The sequence below is a fragment of the Pelodiscus sinensis genome, chromosome 25 (assembly GCF_049634645.1).
Source record: "Pelodiscus sinensis isolate JC-2024 chromosome 25, ASM4963464v1, whole genome shotgun sequence".
Taxonomy (NCBI): Eukaryota; Metazoa; Chordata; order Testudines; family Trionychidae; genus Pelodiscus; species Pelodiscus sinensis.
Window position 1 is genome coordinate 14,385,860 of NC_134735.1, and position 17,913 is coordinate 14,403,772.

The 17,913-nt window shown below is 51.0% G+C and overlaps 1 protein-coding gene and 1 long non-coding RNA gene across 2 annotated transcripts in view; one reads left to right on the forward strand and one right to left on the reverse strand.

The window, feature by feature from the left end:
* LOC102461919 (lethal(3)malignant brain tumor-like protein 4) overlaps positions 1-17,913 on the reverse strand; it is a 109,638-nt gene that overhangs the window by 16,530 nt on the left and 75,195 nt on the right. Inside the window, 3 exon segments of the mRNA XM_075908921.1 lie at positions 2,974-3,140; positions 13,141-13,190; positions 16,991-17,125. Of these exon segments, the coding sequence (XP_075765036.1) occupies positions 2,974-3,140; positions 13,141-13,190; positions 16,991-17,125 (352 nt within the window).
* On the forward strand, positions 1,516-9,659 carry LOC112546834 (uncharacterized). Its single transcript, XR_003090558.2, has 3 exons — positions 1,516-1,583; positions 3,989-4,053; positions 9,130-9,659. It is a non-coding gene; the product is annotated as an uncharacterized LOC112546834 (long non-coding RNA).

A 17,913-nucleotide genomic window follows, 5' to 3' on the forward strand; every position in this document is an offset into this window, starting at 1 on the left:
TGCCCGCCTCTTGCGGTCCAGGGCAAGCTCCCGGGAGCCGCCAGCCTGGTCCCGGCAAGAGGGGGTGGGCTGGGGGGCATCGGGTGGGTGGCTCTGTGCCGTGCCAGGTGCAGGGTCTGCCAGCTGGGTGCTGGCAGGCTTGCACCTGGCACGGGCACCGTAGCCAGCCCGTGCCCCTTTAAGGGGTCCGGGGCCGGGAGGGGGGCATAGAGTTTCTCTGGTGTTGGCCAGAGTGGCCACCAGGGAAACCTGGGGAGGGCTAGCCTCCCACTAGTTCGAACTAAAGGGCTACACAGCCCTTAGTTCGAACTAGCTAGTTCGAACTAGGCGTTAGTCCTCGTAAAATGAGGTTTACCTAGTTCGAACTAAGCGCTCCGCTAGTTCGATTCAAATTCGAACTAGCGGAGCGCTAGTGTAGCACCTATTAAAGTTAGTTTGAACTAACGTCCGTTAGTTCGAACTAACTTTGTAGTGTAGACATACCCTGTGTCCTAAGCACAACAAAAGCTGTTCCCCCATTGTCACTAGCCTCTCTCTTTTCTCTCCCTTGTGTGTCAGTCTGTTTTGTCTAAAGAAGGAAAGTCACTATTACTCCCAGTTCAGAGTTAAACAGCCAAACTAACTTTTTTTCCTCACCAATAAGGACTATTTAACGAAATAAGAGACTGACCAATATTCACCATCTCCAAAAATGGATTTTAATAGGCTTTGATTAAGTCTCTTTTGCATAAATAATCAATATCAGTTTCCATGCTCCTTACCTCATTTTGATTCTTTTCTATTTGTGTGGTTCAACCAATACATTTTTAACCTTTAGCAATGAATTTTATAGTGTGTTTGCCATGGTAAGAAGGAAGCTGAAGTCTCTGTAAACCAAACTCCAAGACTTGCTTAACCCCATTTAATACTGGAGAGCAACTGGTTATGTTAACACCTTTAATTCAAAATCCAGGCTGGTCACTGTCATAACATGTAACAAAGGCTGTAGCACAGACAAGCAAAGTTCAGTGTATTCTGGTATTTAGAACCTACCTGTCCCTGCCTCACTCTCTGTGCTTCTTATTTATGTTCATCTGGTAACCAATTAGCACTCTAGTTATGTTTACACTTCAGTGACTTTAAAGGTCAGCTGCAAGGACAAATATTTTGGCGTGTGCCCTTTTCTGCACTTTTATGAAACAGCCCTCAACTTTTTGTCCAAAAGAAACACAATATTCTACTTGTTCTTGATACGTTATCAGTATCAGAAGTAATCATTCTTGCCCTCCCTGGTTTTGCTGGATGACCTACTAGAAAACAGAAGTGGAAGCTTCCTCTGCTCTGAAAAGCAGGACACAGGGATGGTGAATTTTCTACAGAGAGCTCTTCCCCTTGAAAGTTAGTTGACAAATGAATTTAAACAAGTTTTCACAAAACAAAAGAAGAATCCCTGAGTTTTAAACAATCTATCTGCCCTGTCACAATTGCTCACGTTAAGTCCCTGGTGATGTCATTATCCCTCTAGTCTCTAGTCTGCTGATGAATCTATCTACTCATCTTTTAGAGGGTTGTGAGTCCATTTGTTCAAAGGCTCCTCCTAAATGGTAAGAACTAGGACCACCACAGTTGGTATGCAGCTTTCTCTTAGCCTAACTTAAAACAAGATACGGGGTTGGTTGTGCCAGGAAAATGGAATGGGCCTGAAATCTGACAGTTTTCTATAACACTGAAAGGAAGGGGAAGAGAGAGGAGGGATGCGATCCTCAAGGAAGCACAGGAGAGAGCTATCCTGCAGAGTCATCACTGAGGATGAGTCCTCCGTGTCCCCTGCCTTACCCCACCTTCTGGGCCAGGCCTGGGGAGGACTAGTGGGAGAGGCATGCATGCACCCCCTTTCCCAGGCTGGGCCGAGGGAGCATCAGCCAGGGGGAGGCCTCTACAGCCCTACCCGCCCCACTCCCGGACCTCCTCCCCACCCCATGTCCCTGGACCAGTCACTCCCCAATCCCGGGACAGCCTGGGGCATGCCAGTGGGAGGTTTGCACGGTGTCCACTCTCTACCCCAGGCCAGACCCAGGCAATGCTGGGTAAGTCTGCTTGTTCTCTGACACAGAGACAAGCAGAGATTTGATTTTCATAGTGTAAAAGGCAAGAGGGAAAAAACACTCTTGAAAATCTGCATACCCTCTCTATGGATTATGAAGAAGCAAAAGAAGTCACAAACTTTTTTTTTTTTGGCACAAGACTTTTTCCCCTCACAACCCACATCTGCACAGATTTCCTTCTGCATGAGTGGGCCAGCCATCACGCTCCAGGAGTCAAGCCACTGCCACTTCACAGCTGGTGGTACAATTCAAACCAATGCCCCAGGCATCCATGCAAAGAACTACTCAGCCCAGCAGCAGACACACTGTATCAGAGACACCTAATTGCAGGGGACGTGTCTTATTTACAAGCACTGCATCTTGTGAGCTAGAACTGCAAAAATGTCTCTCTAATAGTATGACTGCTGCCTCGCAGGAATCATGTCATATCATGGCTGGTTTGGTTCTGCAGGTGAGTCAAGCAGGGAGAGAAAGGAAGGAGTCCAAGAATGCACGGCACAATTTTATGATTATCCACAATGTAAAATGAGTTAGCAGTAGAGTCGGGGAGGAAAAGACCAGAGGACGCCAGTGTCTACTATCAGCATTTTGTTTCAGGCCTGAGGATGAAAAAGGTCAGGAATATTAAGCAGCTGGAAAAAGATCCATCATCAGGGAAACATCAAATGTTTTGACACTATGGGGTTAATACAGATTTTTTTCAGGAACTCAGGCTAAAAACTTTTGGTGGAGCCAGTTATTTCCCTGCATGAGCCATCGCTGCAAAATAAAGAGATAACCACTGCCTATATGGGGGAGGAAAAAAATGTCTTCCAATCAGCACTACAGAAAAAGGGAGTGACCCGAGATTCCATCAAGCAAACAGAAAAGGCAGACGCACTGTACTCACCTCTTCCACAGTCCATTTGGCCACGCTCCTGGCAGTAAGGCCCGAAACCTCCGGCAGCAGCCTGCAGTGCTGCTCCCAGCAGAGATGGAGACGATGGGTCGGGCTGGAAGACAGGGAGGGCATGAAGACAGACTGATGGAGGGCCTGCTGCAGAGTGAATTCTGTGTCTGGAAACAGAAACAAGAGGCGTCAGAGACAGTAGTCAGTCCTCGATTTGAAGCAAATCCTTGATTTGTATGTGTGTGTGTGTGTGTTAACACTTCGACAGGGGAGAAAGATGGGGCAGGAGAACAGACTGCTATTCCATGGCACGCTGCACTCTGAGCATGCCCCCAAAGAAGGGAAGGAAAAAACCAAAAGCAAGGCTGCCAGGCTGGCAACGTGATCGTTAGCTGCTTCTAGGGAAAATGACGTCCTGCTGCTAACCCAGACAACGTTGTATTGACAAGGTGGAGGAGTTCTGGTAACAGCATCTTTGGCTGGAAACAAATGGCTCCATTCCAGTTCACAGCCTGTAACTGGCTTGCTAACAAAGCGACACATGCCAGATGATGGCCTGGACCAACTCCCTCCCCCACAAGAGACTCCAAAGCCAGTAATACTCTGTTACCTCCAGACACCAATATTGCTCTCCATTTGTCAAATGAGAGTGAGGCTTAAAAAAAAAAAAATCAGCCCCCCACTCCTCCCTCCAAATGAGCTCACTTGAGAAGTGCAGAGTCATGCCCCTAAAGGGATTTGACTGGTTATGCAATGGGGGCGGATGCAAAGGATGGAAACAAGATAGAACACGTTCCCCTGGGTTATAACGGTTAATATTTATTGTCACCCCTCCCTCCTCCCCCAAATACGAAAGGGAGGCACATTTCTAAACACTGGAATACTTCAGGTAAGATTATGGTCAAGGTTAATGGTGCCACCATGTGGCAACAACAAAGAATTATGTTTTGTTATTTTCCTGGCAAAAAATAAAAGCATAGAAAAGATCAAGCTTTCTTCCTTGTCATTCCTCCAGGGCTGCTGACAAGTGCAGGGACTGCTCCGGTGATCAAAGTCCTGCCGACTTTTTCCACGGGTGAGGTACAGCTACCCCACTTTGCTCTGGCAATGTGCCCTTCCCCTTATCCCAGAGGGGCCACCCTTCAGGGTGAGAAGAACTACAGATTTCCAGGGACCAGTTAGTTATAATACTGGACTTTCCACTGAGCCCACCAACTGGTGCTCACTCTGGCAGTTGATGATGTCCTTGTAGAAAATGAACGGCAGGTATGTCTAACTGAAGTGGGAGAGGGGCATACCCAAGCCAGTTTGAACTAGCTAGGTCCAGTAATAACAGCAAAGAAGCTGAGCAGCACCAGCAGCAGCACAGGCTAGCAGCTCAAGTACAGTAAAACTCTGATGGTCCGGCACCTGATGGTCCGGCACCATCAGGAACCCGGAAGTGCTCTGGGCAGCCGGACCATGGCAGCTGCTCTGCCCCCAGCTTCCCCGATTCAGCCGCTGCTAAAGCTGACCAACGGCTGAATCGGAGAAGCCGGGGGCAGAGCAGTTGGAGTGCTGCCTGGTTGGTCCCGTAGCGCTGCCCCTCGGGGCTGCGGGACCCAACCCGGCAGCACCCCAGCTGTCCCAGATTCAGCTGCTGCTGAAACTGACCAGCGGCTGACTCCACGAAGCCTGGGGCAGAGCAGCTCTGCCCCGGGCTTCCTGGAATCAGCCCCTGATCAGTTTCAGCAGTGGCTGACTTGGGTACACCTGGGACAGAGCAGCTGGGGTGCTGCCAGGTTGGTCTCGCAGCGCCAATGGTTGGCGCTACCAGACCAACCCGGCAGCGTCCCACCTGCTCTGTCCTAGGCATCTGGATTCAGCCGCTGTTGAAACTGACCAGCGGCTGACTCCAGGAAGCCCGGGGCAGAGCAACTCTGCCTCGGGCTTCCTGCAGTCAGCCGCTGATCAGTATCAGCAGCGGCTGAATCCAGATGCCTGGGACAGAGCAGCTGGGGCGCTGCCGGGTTGGTCCAGTAGCGCCGCTCCTCGGTGCTGTGGGACCAACCCAGCAGCCCCCCAGCTGCTCTGCCCCAGGCGTCCTGATTCAGCAGCTACTGAAACTGATCAGCGGCTGACTCCAGGAAGCCCGGGGCAGAACAGCTCTGCCTCGGGCTTCCTGGAGTCAGCTGCTGATCAGTATCAGCAGCGGCTGACTTGGGGACGCCTGGGGCAGAGCAGCTGGGGTGCTGTCGGGTTGGTCCAGTAATGCCGAGGAGTGGTGCTGTGGGACCAACCCGGCAGCACCCCAGCTGCTCTGCCCCAGGCGTCCCCAAGAGCAGCTGGGGTGCTGCCAGGTTGCTCTCGCCGCGCCAAGGGTCGGCGCTACCGGACCAACCCGGCAGCACTCCAGCTGCTCTGCTGCAGGCGTCCCCGATTAAGCCGCTGCTGAAACTGACCAGCATTGGCTGAATCGGGGTCCCCTGGAGCAGAGCCTGACTATCAGAAGGAGGGGCTATGAGGGGTCTGGGATGGCATCCCCCCCACCCTAGGCCCCTCATAGCCCCCCCCTTCCGATAGTCCGGCAAATTTGATAATCCAGCACCCCCTGGGTCCTAAAGGTGCCGGATTATCGGAAGTTTACTGTACATCCAAAACCAGGGCTGTGCCACTGCAGGATACCTAGGGATGTGCTGAATCCCTCTCCTTGGAGAATTATAACACGTTAGACAAACACTTGCCAAGATTGGTCTAGGCATATGTAATCTGGCCTCACTCTGTGGGGATGGACTAGATCAGGAGTTCTCAACCTTTTTTCCCTTTGAAGGCCTCCAGCAAGCTATAAAAATTCCATAGCCCACAACTGTTTTTCTGCATATAAAAGCCAGGGCTGGTATTAGCGGGTAGCAATCAGGGCCAGAGGGAGCCCCCACAGCTAATTTGTTCAGGCTTCAGCTTCAGCCCTGGGTGGCAGGGCTCCCCACTAGGAGTGACTGGGGAAAGAATAAAACCATAAAAAGAGGAAGCACCAGGAGAAAAGTTCAAATGGGAGGGTGGGAGTGGGGGCGGACAAAGATGAATAAGAAGAAAAGACCATGGGAAAGTAGCACACGAGACAGAAATTAGTCCAGCAGAGCGTCAATGCATGTTTCATTATTAGATACAGAAATCAAAAGGGGAAAAACAAAAATAAAGTCATTAGAATCTCTCTCCATATATGAGAAAATACTGAAAGTAAAACAAACAAACAAACCAAAACAAAACAAAGTCAGAATATTCTACAGGAAGCAACCACCCCAAAATATAAAACAGAAGCTGGTTTATGTCCTTTTTGGGGTGTGGAGTGGATAACTATAGATAGTCACAACTACCCTTCCTGCCACGGATTGTGGGATAACTCCAAAGAGAGACATAGCAAAAGCACTGTATCTTTGATTATTTTAAAACTAGTCAGGGCAAAGCAGAGGCAAGCTTTAGAGGGGGAATCCTATACAGGCCACCGGGGGGGGGGGGGGGGGGGGCACCAGTAAGTTCTATCCCTTCTGCTACCTGCCATCTGTAACTTCTATGCCTATACACTTATTTCCCCTGGATGAGGGGATGGATTGCACCCTCAGCAAGTCTGTGGATGACACTAAGCTAGGAGGGGAGGTAGACACATTGGAGGGCAGGGATAGGGTCCAGAGTGACCTAGACAAATTGGGGGATTGGGCCAAAAGAAATCTGATGAGGTTCAACAAGGACAAGTGTAGAGTCCTGCACTTGGGACGGAAGAATCCCAAGCATTGTTACAGGCTGGGGACCAAGTGGCTTTTGTTCAGCAGAAAAGGACTTAGGGATTACAATGGATGAGAAGCTGGATATAAGTCAACAGTGTGCCCTTGCAGCCAAGAAGGCTAATGGCATATTAGGGTGCATTAGGAAGAGCATTGCCAGTAGATCTAGAGAAGTGATTATTCCCCTTTATTCAGCATTGATGAGGCTACATCTGGAGTATTGCATCCAGTTCTAGGCCTCCCACTATAGAAAGGATGTTGACGCATTGGAGAGGGTCCAGTGGAAGACAACCAAAATGATTAGGGGGTGGAGCACATGGCCCAAGAGGAGAGGCTGAGAGATTTGGACTTGTTCAGTCTGCAGAAGAGAAGAGCGAGGGGGCATTTGATAGCAGCCTTCAACTTCCTGAAGGGAAGTTCCAAAGAGGATGGAGAGAGGCTGTTCTCAGTGGTGATAGATGGCAGAACAAGGAGCAATGGTCTCCAGTGACAGTGGGAGAGGTCTAGGTTGGATATTAGGAAAAAACTATTTCCCTAGGAGGGTGGGGAAGCTCTGGGATGGGTTCCCTAGGAAGGGGGTGGAGTCTCCATTCCTAGAGGTTTTTACAAACCTCTTGTAGCCTTGACAAAGCCCTGGCTGGGATGATTTAGTTGGGTTGGTCCTGCTTTGGGCAGGGGGCTGGACTCAATGACTCCTGAGGTCTCTTCCAGCCCTAGGAGTCTATGATTTTGAAATAACAAACGGAACGTCCACACTACCAAGCCCGTTATTTCGAAATAACTCCTGCTTGTCATGAGGAATAACGCGTATTGCAAAACTGTTCTTTTGAAATAGTGTTAGTGTGGATGCTCAGCTGCTGCTATTTTGAAATAATTGGCCTCCAGAGGCCTCTCACAGGCACACTTGTGGCCACTCTGGCCACACCCCAGACAACTCCAATGCTCCCCTTCTCCTGCAGTTTAAAGTTGCAGGCAGAAGGGAAAGGGTTTGCGGCCGCAGGAGAGCCCTGCTAGCCCCATACAACATAGTGCCCTTCAGTGGCGCCATCGTGGACCCCAGCACTTCCTCTGCATCCCCCTCGGCTGCCAGCACTCTGGAAGCACCCTCTGATGCCCCTAGACAGGGGCACTGACCTGGACTTGTGCAGAAATCCTGGATCTCATTGAGGTCTGGGGGGAGAAGACCAACATCCAGGATCTCCACACCAAGAGGCAGAATGCAGATATGTATGGCCAGAGGGCTGCCAGCCTGGTGGAGAAAGGGCACACCAAGACCCAGGACCAGGTCCAGGGGAAAATTAAAGAACTGTGGCAGGGCTACACAAAGCCCAAGGAGTAAAGTTCTTGCTCTGGGGCAGCACCACACACCCACTGCTTCCATGAGCGGCTGGATGCCATCCTGTGAGGAGTGGCTAGTCACCCCCCACCCTCTATCATCGACTCCAGCCAGGACATGCCTGGCATGAGCCTCCATGATGGCGGGGTTGTGGAGGAGGACAAGGAGCAGGAGGAAGAGCTGGCCAGCCAGGACACCGTGCCTGCCAGCCAGGAGCTGATCCTCTGGCTGGAGCCTGTTCCCCTCTCCCAGGTGGTCTCCCAGTGCTCAGACAATTCTGGGAAGGCACTTCAAGTGAGTTTCATAACTTTTCCTATCTACATGCAGAGGCAGGTGGTGGGCTGTGAGAAGCTGTTCACTTCTTTGCTTGGCCTCCTCAGCCTGGGGGTCACACAACAGCCTGTGCACATAGGTCCACATGGAGCGCCAGTCCAGAGCTCTCAAGTCCATGATGCTCTCACACAGGAACCCCTCTCTCCTTCTCACAAGGCTCCGGACTTCATGGTGGGACATCTTCCCATGACAAGCCACCCTAAGAAGGCTGAGGTCATGGAAACACACAGCAGTGCTGCAGACAGCACAGGCTCATGCCCACACTCGGGCAGCATCCTGGTCAAGCATGGCAATGCGGAGGAGACAGATCCTCTGCACTGGAACCTGAAAGGGGGAGGAAGAGCAGGGAACCCTAGTAGCAATCTCACCAGCAAGTGGCCTCTTCTGCTCACATACACCTCCCCCCAACAACCTACCCCCGCAGGGTGTCGCCAGTGCCAGACTCGGCGTGTGTGGGACACGGAAGGTAGCCGTGCGTTCCTGTCCCCCCCTTCCATTCACAGGCTCTTGGCCAGGCCAGCACATTTCCATGCTTGCTTGTCCTCAGGACATGGGGGTAGAGACGTCTGTGTCCCTGTAGGAAAGCGCCCACTGTCTAGGCAACAGATGGCCTTGCTCAAAGCACATCACCATCGTCTGAACCGAGACCTTTGGTGTCGGTGCAGAAATTAGGGCTAAGCTTCATGCAGTGTCTCCTGTGATAACTTCCCTTGTCACTTTTCTTCACAGCTGGCCCAGCTGTGAGTGTGGTGCGGCCACCAACTCCGATGCCATCTTCCCAATGTCATGAGATCTGCTGCAGAAAGCACACCATGGAAGATTTGCTGTGGGACCAGATGGCCTGCCTCCAGTCCCTCACCTGAGGCTTTGATGAGGAGCGCTGGGAGTAGGCTGCTGACTGCGAGGAGCACTGGGCTGACCAGGAGCAGAGGAAAGGCCATGTCATGCCAGCAAGAGGCAATGTGCTCCACCCTCATGTCTGCCATGGAGCGCATGGCCATGTGTATGCAATGGGCCACTAGCCTTCCCTTCCCCCCCTACTCCCAAACTCCCTGCCCAACTTCCCTGTCCCACTCCGCGCACCTGCCCCTGCTCCCACCCCCATGGCTTCTCCTAGCCCCCCAGGTGCCACCGAGGCCCTTGAACACATGGCGGTGGGATCTTCTGGGCAGCCAAAGCCTCCCAAGGTACCCAAGACAGGTATCAATCCCAGCCCCAACCCTGAGCCACCCTCCCCCATTCCTGGTTCTTTTTCCAGTCCCTCCCCTGTTGTATACTCCCCCTCCCCAATAAAAAATGAGAATTGTTTGTTCAAAGTCTGCGTTACTTCATCTGGAGGGGCGGTGGGAAAGGAGGGCCAGGGAAAGGAGGAGTGGGCAAGGAAAGACACACAGGGGCAATGCAGAGGCCCCTTGTGGAGAGGCCTGGGGGAGAGTCTCACAGGTGGCCTTGGGCTGAAGCTCTTCCTCAAGGCCTCCTGGATGAGCACAGCTCCCTGATGTGCTCTCCGTATGCCAGTGGTGTCCGGCTGCTGGAAGCCCTGGTCAGCTGATTAGCCTCTGCCCCCTACCCTGGCAGGAAAGTCTCCTCCTTGCTCTCACATATGTTGTAGAGCATGCAACATGCCGCCACCATGTAAGGGATGTTTTGACTGGCGAGATCCAGGTGGGTGAGGAGACTTCTGAGCCTCTCCTTCAAGCGGCAAAGGCATACTCAACCACCATGCAGCACCTGCTGAGCCTGGCATTGAAGTGCTCCTTGGCTGAGTCCAGGCTGCCTGTGTAGGGCTTCATCAGCCAGGGGAGCAAGGGTAGGCTGGGTCACTGAGGATTACGATGGGCATGTCCATGTCCCCAACCCTGAGGGTGCGGTCAGGGAAAAAAGTACTGGAGTTCATCTCTAGAACAGGCTAGAGTTCCAGAATATGGGGGCATTGTGTACCTTCCCTGACCAGCTGACATTAATGTCCATGGACTGGCTCTTGTTGTTCACCAGCGCCTGAAGTACAATCGAAAATAACCCTTCCTATTTATATAGTCTGAGGCACGGTGGTTGGGGGCCAGGATGGGGATGTGGGTGCTGTCTATGGCTCCCCACAGTTGGGGAAGCCCATGGTGGCAAAGCCGGTGACAATGGGGTAAACGTTCCCCAGGGTAACAAACCTCCACAGCAATATGGTGTTAATGGCCTTGACTACCTGCATGAGCACGGCCCCAACCATGGATTTCCCCATACCAAACTAGTTCTGTACAGACAGCACGGTGAGCTTCCAGAGGGCAATGGTGACACGCTTCTGCAGGGGGATGGCAGGTCTCATCTGGGTGTCCTGTCTCCTGAGGCAGGGGCGAACCACTCGTGGAGCTCCAGGAAGGTGGCCTTGCGCATGTGGAAGTTCTGCAGCCACTGCAGGTCGTCCCATCGCTTCAGGATGATGCGGTCCCACCAGTCCGAACTGGTCTCCCTCCACCAGAAGTGGTGTTCCATGGAGTGCAGGGGATTGAGGAGCTTTTGCTGCAGCAGGAGCACCAGGGCCTGGGTGAAGAGGTCCCCCAGTCTGGGCTGGTCATTGTCATCCAGAAGCAGCACGTGGGCAGTGTGGATAAATTGCACCATGAGGCACAGCACGAATCCTGTGAGCCTGGCACTGCCTTGTAGCAGCTCTGGCTCCATGTTGGATGTGCTATGGCATCCGCAAGGGCAACCAGAGCACATGGCGTGGGTTTGATGCCCCGCAAGGGGGTAGGCAGTGGAGAAGTGGAGTATGAAACACGGCTGTAGAGAGGAGCCCTTTAAGCATGTGTCTGAGCTAGCCTCAACGTCGTCTCTCCTGGTGCCCTCCCCGGAGTGCTTCCGGGGGCTTTAAATGTGATGCAGGCTCCGATCAGTGTGGACGTGCTATTTCAAATTAATTCTGAGCTATTCCAATGCTGCCGTGTAGTGAGGACACACTATTTTGAAAGAGTTATTTCAGGAGTTATTTCAAAATGAGTTATTTTGAAATAATTTCCTGGAGTAGGCATGCCCTAAGATATACGGTCTATGTCAAGCTATATGTATTTTAAAGCAAAGAAAAATTACCTATTCCGAATTTTAAAACCCTTCCTCACACAAGTGCTTGTAAAGAGGTTTCCACATAGGAGTATGGAAGTTCCTCAGATTTATTCACATTATTTTACCAACCTCATTTTCCTGTTTGGTTGCTATTTCTTTCAGAGTTGTTCCGTCACTGTTATTTCATGAAGCCTGTTCACTTCCTTCTTGTCTCTTCTCTCGTTAAGTCCCTTCCACTCCTCTTGTTTGGGTGATTTTGCCCCAGTGTTCACTAGTGTTAATCATTCATACAATACATTTGGTTTATTTTTGGATCAGGGAACGGTAAGGTAAATGTGGACATCTCTGGTAAAAAGTCTGCATGTGTATGCGAGATGTTATAAATGCCACCGAGGGATGGATGTAGTAGCTAAGAAGAATCAGAATTAAGGTTTCTGTGTTTTAAGTGACTATTGTGGGAAAAATTCCTAAGTGCAGTGTAGGGAGTTATTTTACATTTATGGAGGAAGCGGTAGAAGCCCCTCTGATGGATAGAAGCTACTCATCTATGAATACTGACATGCAATAATGGGATGAACATTGCAAGTGACTTGGGCAATGAGATATAACAGACATGATCAGACCACCTTGTGTGAGTGTACTAATTTAGCGAAGACTTTGTCTACACTACCACTTTTGTCAGTCAACTTTCTCAGAGGTGTGAAAAACCCCCACACCCATCTCTGACAAAAGTTTCACCTGCAAAAGTGCTGGTGAGAACAGCACTCTGTGGGTTTGAGAGGCTCTCCTGATGACATAGCTAATGCCAATCATTGGAAGTGGTTTAACAATGCCCTCTCCTGTGGCAGTAAACTCCCTAGCTTAGACATGGATAACAGTGGGCTGTGGGAAGAGGAAACAGGAAAGCCACCTCATAGATCTGATAAGCAGCCTCAAGCACACACTTGGAAGACAATGGAGCAAGCTATAAGCTTCAAGGATTTTGTAAACTGTCTCTAACACATTGTAAACCTTATTTGGCAAAAGGGGGAAGGGGGAATCAAGAGCATTAACCAGTTAAAAAAACTTTTCAGGAGGAAAAAGGGAGGGATTACTTAGCAGTAGCTTAGGCAAGGGGACAAGCTGACAGGCTCTAGGGAAGACCCTCAAGAGAGCTGATCATATGTGGATCCCCATGCCCTGTAGGAGACTGTTAGATAGGGTGTCAGACATGCATACTGGTTGTTTTACTGCTTCTAAGATAGGTTTTCTCTAAAAGTTTTTGTTCAATATAAACAGTCCTTTGCTTCAAAGAGACTATACAATCACTTTGTTAACCAGTGTTATTGCTCCCTAAGGCCATCTCTACACTACGCAAAAGATCAGTGCTGCCACAGTCGATGTTCTGGGTTTCGAATTAGCAGGTCTAGCAAAGACCTGCTAACCTGAACTGAGAGGGCGCCACTGAAGGCAGTAGTGGTTTTGTAAAGAAGGGCTTAACTCTAGGACATTAAATCTGATACCTCAAAGAGTTTTAACATTTGCTTTAATTAATTTGTGTGGGGAGCTGTGTGATTTGGACTGTAGAGCACACTTGAGATAACAGCCTCCAGCTAAAACAAGCATTCGCCACAATGCGATACTAATAACTCAAAAGCTGTGGAATACCAAATGGTTTCATCACCAGAAACACACATAGAATCAACCAACCTTTCCCATCGTCTTCCTGCATCACTAGCTGGAGGTTTCTACATCCAATCCTGAAAGCATAAATAAGTTATGTAAAGGTAACAAAATATAAACGATAGATGCAAATGTATTTCTGCAATGTGTGTTACTGGGATTTTTATGTGAACTTTTTCCCTCGAAACTGGCAATCACATCCTCTATTTCCCCCTCCTCCCATTAACAGACTTCTCTCATGGGTAAGTGCCATGCTGCTAAATTCATAGCAGGAAATGCAGAGTTGGGTAGTTGCCCCATGGGGCTGACAAAGGAAAAGAATGGTTACTTACCTCGTGACTGTGATTCTTCGAGATGTGTTGCTCATGTCCATTCCAATATAGGTGTGCGCACACATCGTCGGAAGTTTTTTCCCTCAGCAGTACTCTCAGGGACAGCAGGGAGCCCCCTGGAATGGCGCCAGTATATTAGTGCACATATACCCCTGCTGGCCCCCTCCCCACTCTGTTCCTTCTTACTGGCAAAGGGTGGTGGGTGGGGATTTGGAACAGACATGAGCAACACATCTCGAAGAATCACAGTTACGAGGTAAGTAACAGTTCTTTCTTCTTCGAGCGATTGCTCATGTGCACTCCAATATAGGTGACTCCAAAGCAGAACCTAACTAGGCGGAGAGCTGGGGAAAGAAACTACACCTGAGCTAAGAACCGCCCTACCCAGGGCAGCGTCCTCCCTGGCCTGCTGGGGTAGGGCACAGTGATTGACAAACATGTGGACCGAAGACCACATGGCAGTCTTGCAATTGTTGGGGATGGGACCTGCACTGCAAAAGCGGTGGACGTTGCCATCGCCCTCGTGGAGTGCGTCCGAAGAGACGGGGCTGGGATGCCCGCTAGGGAGTAGCATTCCCTGATACAGGCGGTTATCCATGAGGTGATCCTTTGGGTGGATATGGGTTGGCCCTTCATATGTTCCACGATGTCTACAAAAAGCTGTGGTGATTTACGGAATGGTTTGGTCCTGCCCAAATGAAAGGCTAATGCCCTTCGGACATCTAATGTGTGTAGGACCTGTTCCTTTCCAGATGAATGCGGTTTCGGGTAGAAAACTGGAAGAAAGATATCTTGGGAAATGTGAAAAGAGGAGACCACCTTAGGCAGAAAAGCTGGATGGGGGCGGAGTCTGACCTTGTCTTTAAAAAATACTGGGAATCACATGTGAGTGCCCTAAGTTCGGATACCCGTCTCGCGGACGTGATTGCCACCAGGAGGGAGATCTTGTATGATAGGTGAAGGAGTGAGCACGTGGCCATCGACTCAAATGGGTGCCCCATAAGCTTGGAGAGGACAAAGTTTAGGTCCCATTGGGGAACAGGTTGTCAGACATGCAAGTAGAGCCTATTCAAGCCTTTCAAAAATCTACTAACCATCGGGTTGACGAACAGTGTTTTGCCTCCCTCCCCTAGGTGGAAGGCCGAGATGGCCACCAAGTGGACCCTAATGGAGGAGGAAGAGAGATGCTGGAGCCTAAGGTCCAGCAAGTAGTCCAGGACCCTGGATCCTGGAGTCCATCTTGGGTGCATTCCCTAGTGGGACGCCCAGGAGCAGAACCGCTTCCATTTAGCAAGGTATGTGGATCTAGTGGAGGGTTTCCTGCTACCCAGCAGGACTTCCTGGCCTCGTTGAGCGCACCGGAGCTCCTGAGCCATTAGCCATGGAGCTTCCAGGCTGTCAAGTGGAGGGACTGCAGGTTTGGATGGAGCAGCCTGCTCGAGTACTGGGATACGAGATCTGGGACTAGTGGGAGGGCTATGGGACTTTCACACGAAAGACTGAGGAGCGTTGAGTACCAGTGCTACCGGGGTCACGCTGGGGCAATCAGGATTAGTAGTGCCCTGAACTCCCGCACTTTCAACAGGACCTTGTGGACTAGAGGGAATGGCAGGAAAGCGTAAAGAAGGCCCTGCAGCCAGCGAAGGAGGAGAGCACCCCCTAGGGAACCCCGACCCTGCTCCATGAGAGAGCAGTAGTGGTGATATTTGGCGTTCCAAGCCGTGGCGAACAGGTCCAGGTGAGGAAGCCCCCAAGCACAGAAAATTGATTGGGCTATGTCCCAGCTTGTCCCGGAGATAACTGGCCCAGAGGCAAAGAATGTGTTGAGGTGGGGGATCGGGCCAATGGGGTAGCCGATGGGGGGAACCCGTGGCCCTGAAACAGTGGAAGCCGGTCGAGGAGGAGTGGAGCCCTGGCTCTGATGGTATGCCCAGGGAGTCTAAAAAGGCCACTGCTCAGATGGTTGAGGAGGCCAAGTCTGCTGTAGCATAGGCACCGGGATCGGCTGGCCCCACTGTTGTTGAAGGTGGTGTGGAGGGGAACGGTGCTGAGACCGGTGCTGCGAGCGGGACCTAGAACCTCTTGACGACCACACCGATTCTGCGTCAGTCGGAGGAGTAGTCCAACACGGACCATGGTGGTGCTAATGCTGAATGTGCTGCAGCGTGTTGTGTCACGGCTTTGGGTTTGCCGCGGTGTTGAGGCGGAGCCAGGGGTGGAGGCTTATCCTTGGCAGGGTCCTTGGGCGGGGCAGGTGCCGCGGTGCTGAGGGTCGGCAAGGGCGTTGAGCGAGGAGCGCGGGCCGTGTCTGGTGCCAGTGTCAGTTGCACCGGCATCTCCATGCCCGGTACCGAGGGTGGTGCTACCTGCAACCTGTGGCTCAGTGCCTCGTGGCGCTCTACAGAGAGCAGTGCCAGGTGTCCCAGTGCCGTCTGGGAGGTGGCGAGATGGAAGGAGGGGAGGGAGACGATTCAATGAGTACCCTTCGCCACCTCCAATGCCTCCAGGGTGGACGAGTCTGGGAAGCTGTCCAGCAGGCTGGCGTCCCGTTACCGGGAAGGATAGTCGCTCGACCTCGAGGGTCCGGGTTGTGGGCTGACTGGCGCCACATGCCCCACTGAGGAGCACATGGAGGGCACGTGCTTGGACGGGGACCGACCCCATCAGGCCACCTCTTCGTAGGCCATGCCATCGAGTGTGAGCGGTGCCTGGCTCTGTGCGGTGCTGGGGAAGATTGGTGCGTCAAGGAGTCCCGCACCGAGGCCGGTGCGCTGCCAGGGCCCGGTGCCGAGGCCGGTGCCGGCCGGAGAGCTGCCTCCATTAGGAGCGCCCGAAGTTGAGATTCGCGCTCTTGTTTGGACCTGGGTTTAAATGCCTTGCAGATCTTGCACGCAGAGGTTATATGCGAGTCTCCCAGGCACTTCAGACAGAAGAAGTGTGGGTCACTACAGGGCATAGACTTGCCGCACTTCTTACAGGGCTTGAAGCCTTGAGAGCCAGGCATGCCTTGCCGCAGGTGCAGGGAGCGCCGTGGAGGGGTGGAAAGGGTAAACACAGAGGAGAGTCTTTAGAACAAATTCACAGGTACTTAACTGAAGCACTGTTGATATCAGCATAGAAGAATTAGAAAGGGAAACAACTGGAGGAGGAGCTGAGGGTTGTTCCAACACTGACACCGGTAGTAAGAAGGAACTGAGTGGGGAGGGGGCCAGCAGGGCTATATATACACTGATATACTGGCGCCACTTCAGGGGGCTCCCTGCTAGCCCTAAGGGTACTGCTGAGGGAAAAAACTTCCAATGACACGTACACACCGTGCATGCACACCTATATTGGAATGCACATGAGCAATCACTCGAAGAAAAAATCTTCCCCCAAAGGAAAGGAAATTTAATCTGGATCTCACTATCTCATCATGAAAACTGCAAACCTCTGGACAAACTAGCTGCTTCACAAAGCAACTGCTTCCGTTTCCCATTTCTGGTATAGCTGCTGCTGTGGGAAACTTCCCCATTAATGCACTGAAACATGTTGCAAAGTCTCACTTTTTTGGGTTGGCATTGGTATCTGCAGATGACTCATCTTCCATCCAATCCTTTTCTTGACTGTTTTCAGACTGCTCTGACAGACTGTGGACGCTACTTCGACGGGATCTTTCACTATCTCGAGTGGAAGATTTTCTAGAGAGACAATAAAAGAAGCTAATTAACTCCTAAATTCCACTCCTCTTCCCAGAGAGGGAGAATACTGGATGTTCTTTGACCTGTAAGTAAAAATAACTTCTAAGCATCACCTAGTGGTTTAAACTTTACACCCCCATCAATCAGTGATGTAGCATTTTATGTCTTAGCGCTGACACAGAGATGATGTAAGAGAAATCAACTGCTAGCCCAGGCTCTGAACTCAGAAGCAGTAAGGGACCAATAATCATTAGTTCTGGTGCAGCAAGGGATTTATGATTTTTAAACCTTGATACCTCTGGATAATATTTAAATGCGTTTTCACAACTGAGTTTGGTGCACAGACAAATGGAGCAGATGTGCAAGGCAGGGGAGAAGCACTAGGAAACTCAAACAGGAAATTAATTAATTATTGAAAACAACAGTATATTGCATTTCTATATTGTCTGTTCTCCCGCAAGGGTCCCAGAGCCCTGTACAATCTTTCTACATACAACTCCATTGAAAGTTACCTTGGGAATAAGGCTGGCAGCTGGGGACACAGAACAGTGTATAATGGCCAAGTACATTATATTGGAGGTGAACCCTCTTCCTACTAACACTCCCAGGGGTTTTTAACATCCATGCAAAGCACAGAGAACCCAACATTTCATCAAAAGACACCTCTCCTCACAATAAATAGCACAACTGCAGCTAACTGCTGAGAGCTGAGTGCACTTCAAGCTCCAGAGGAATTTAGGGGGACATCTACACCACAAAGTTAAGTCAAGCTTACACTGACCTAACTA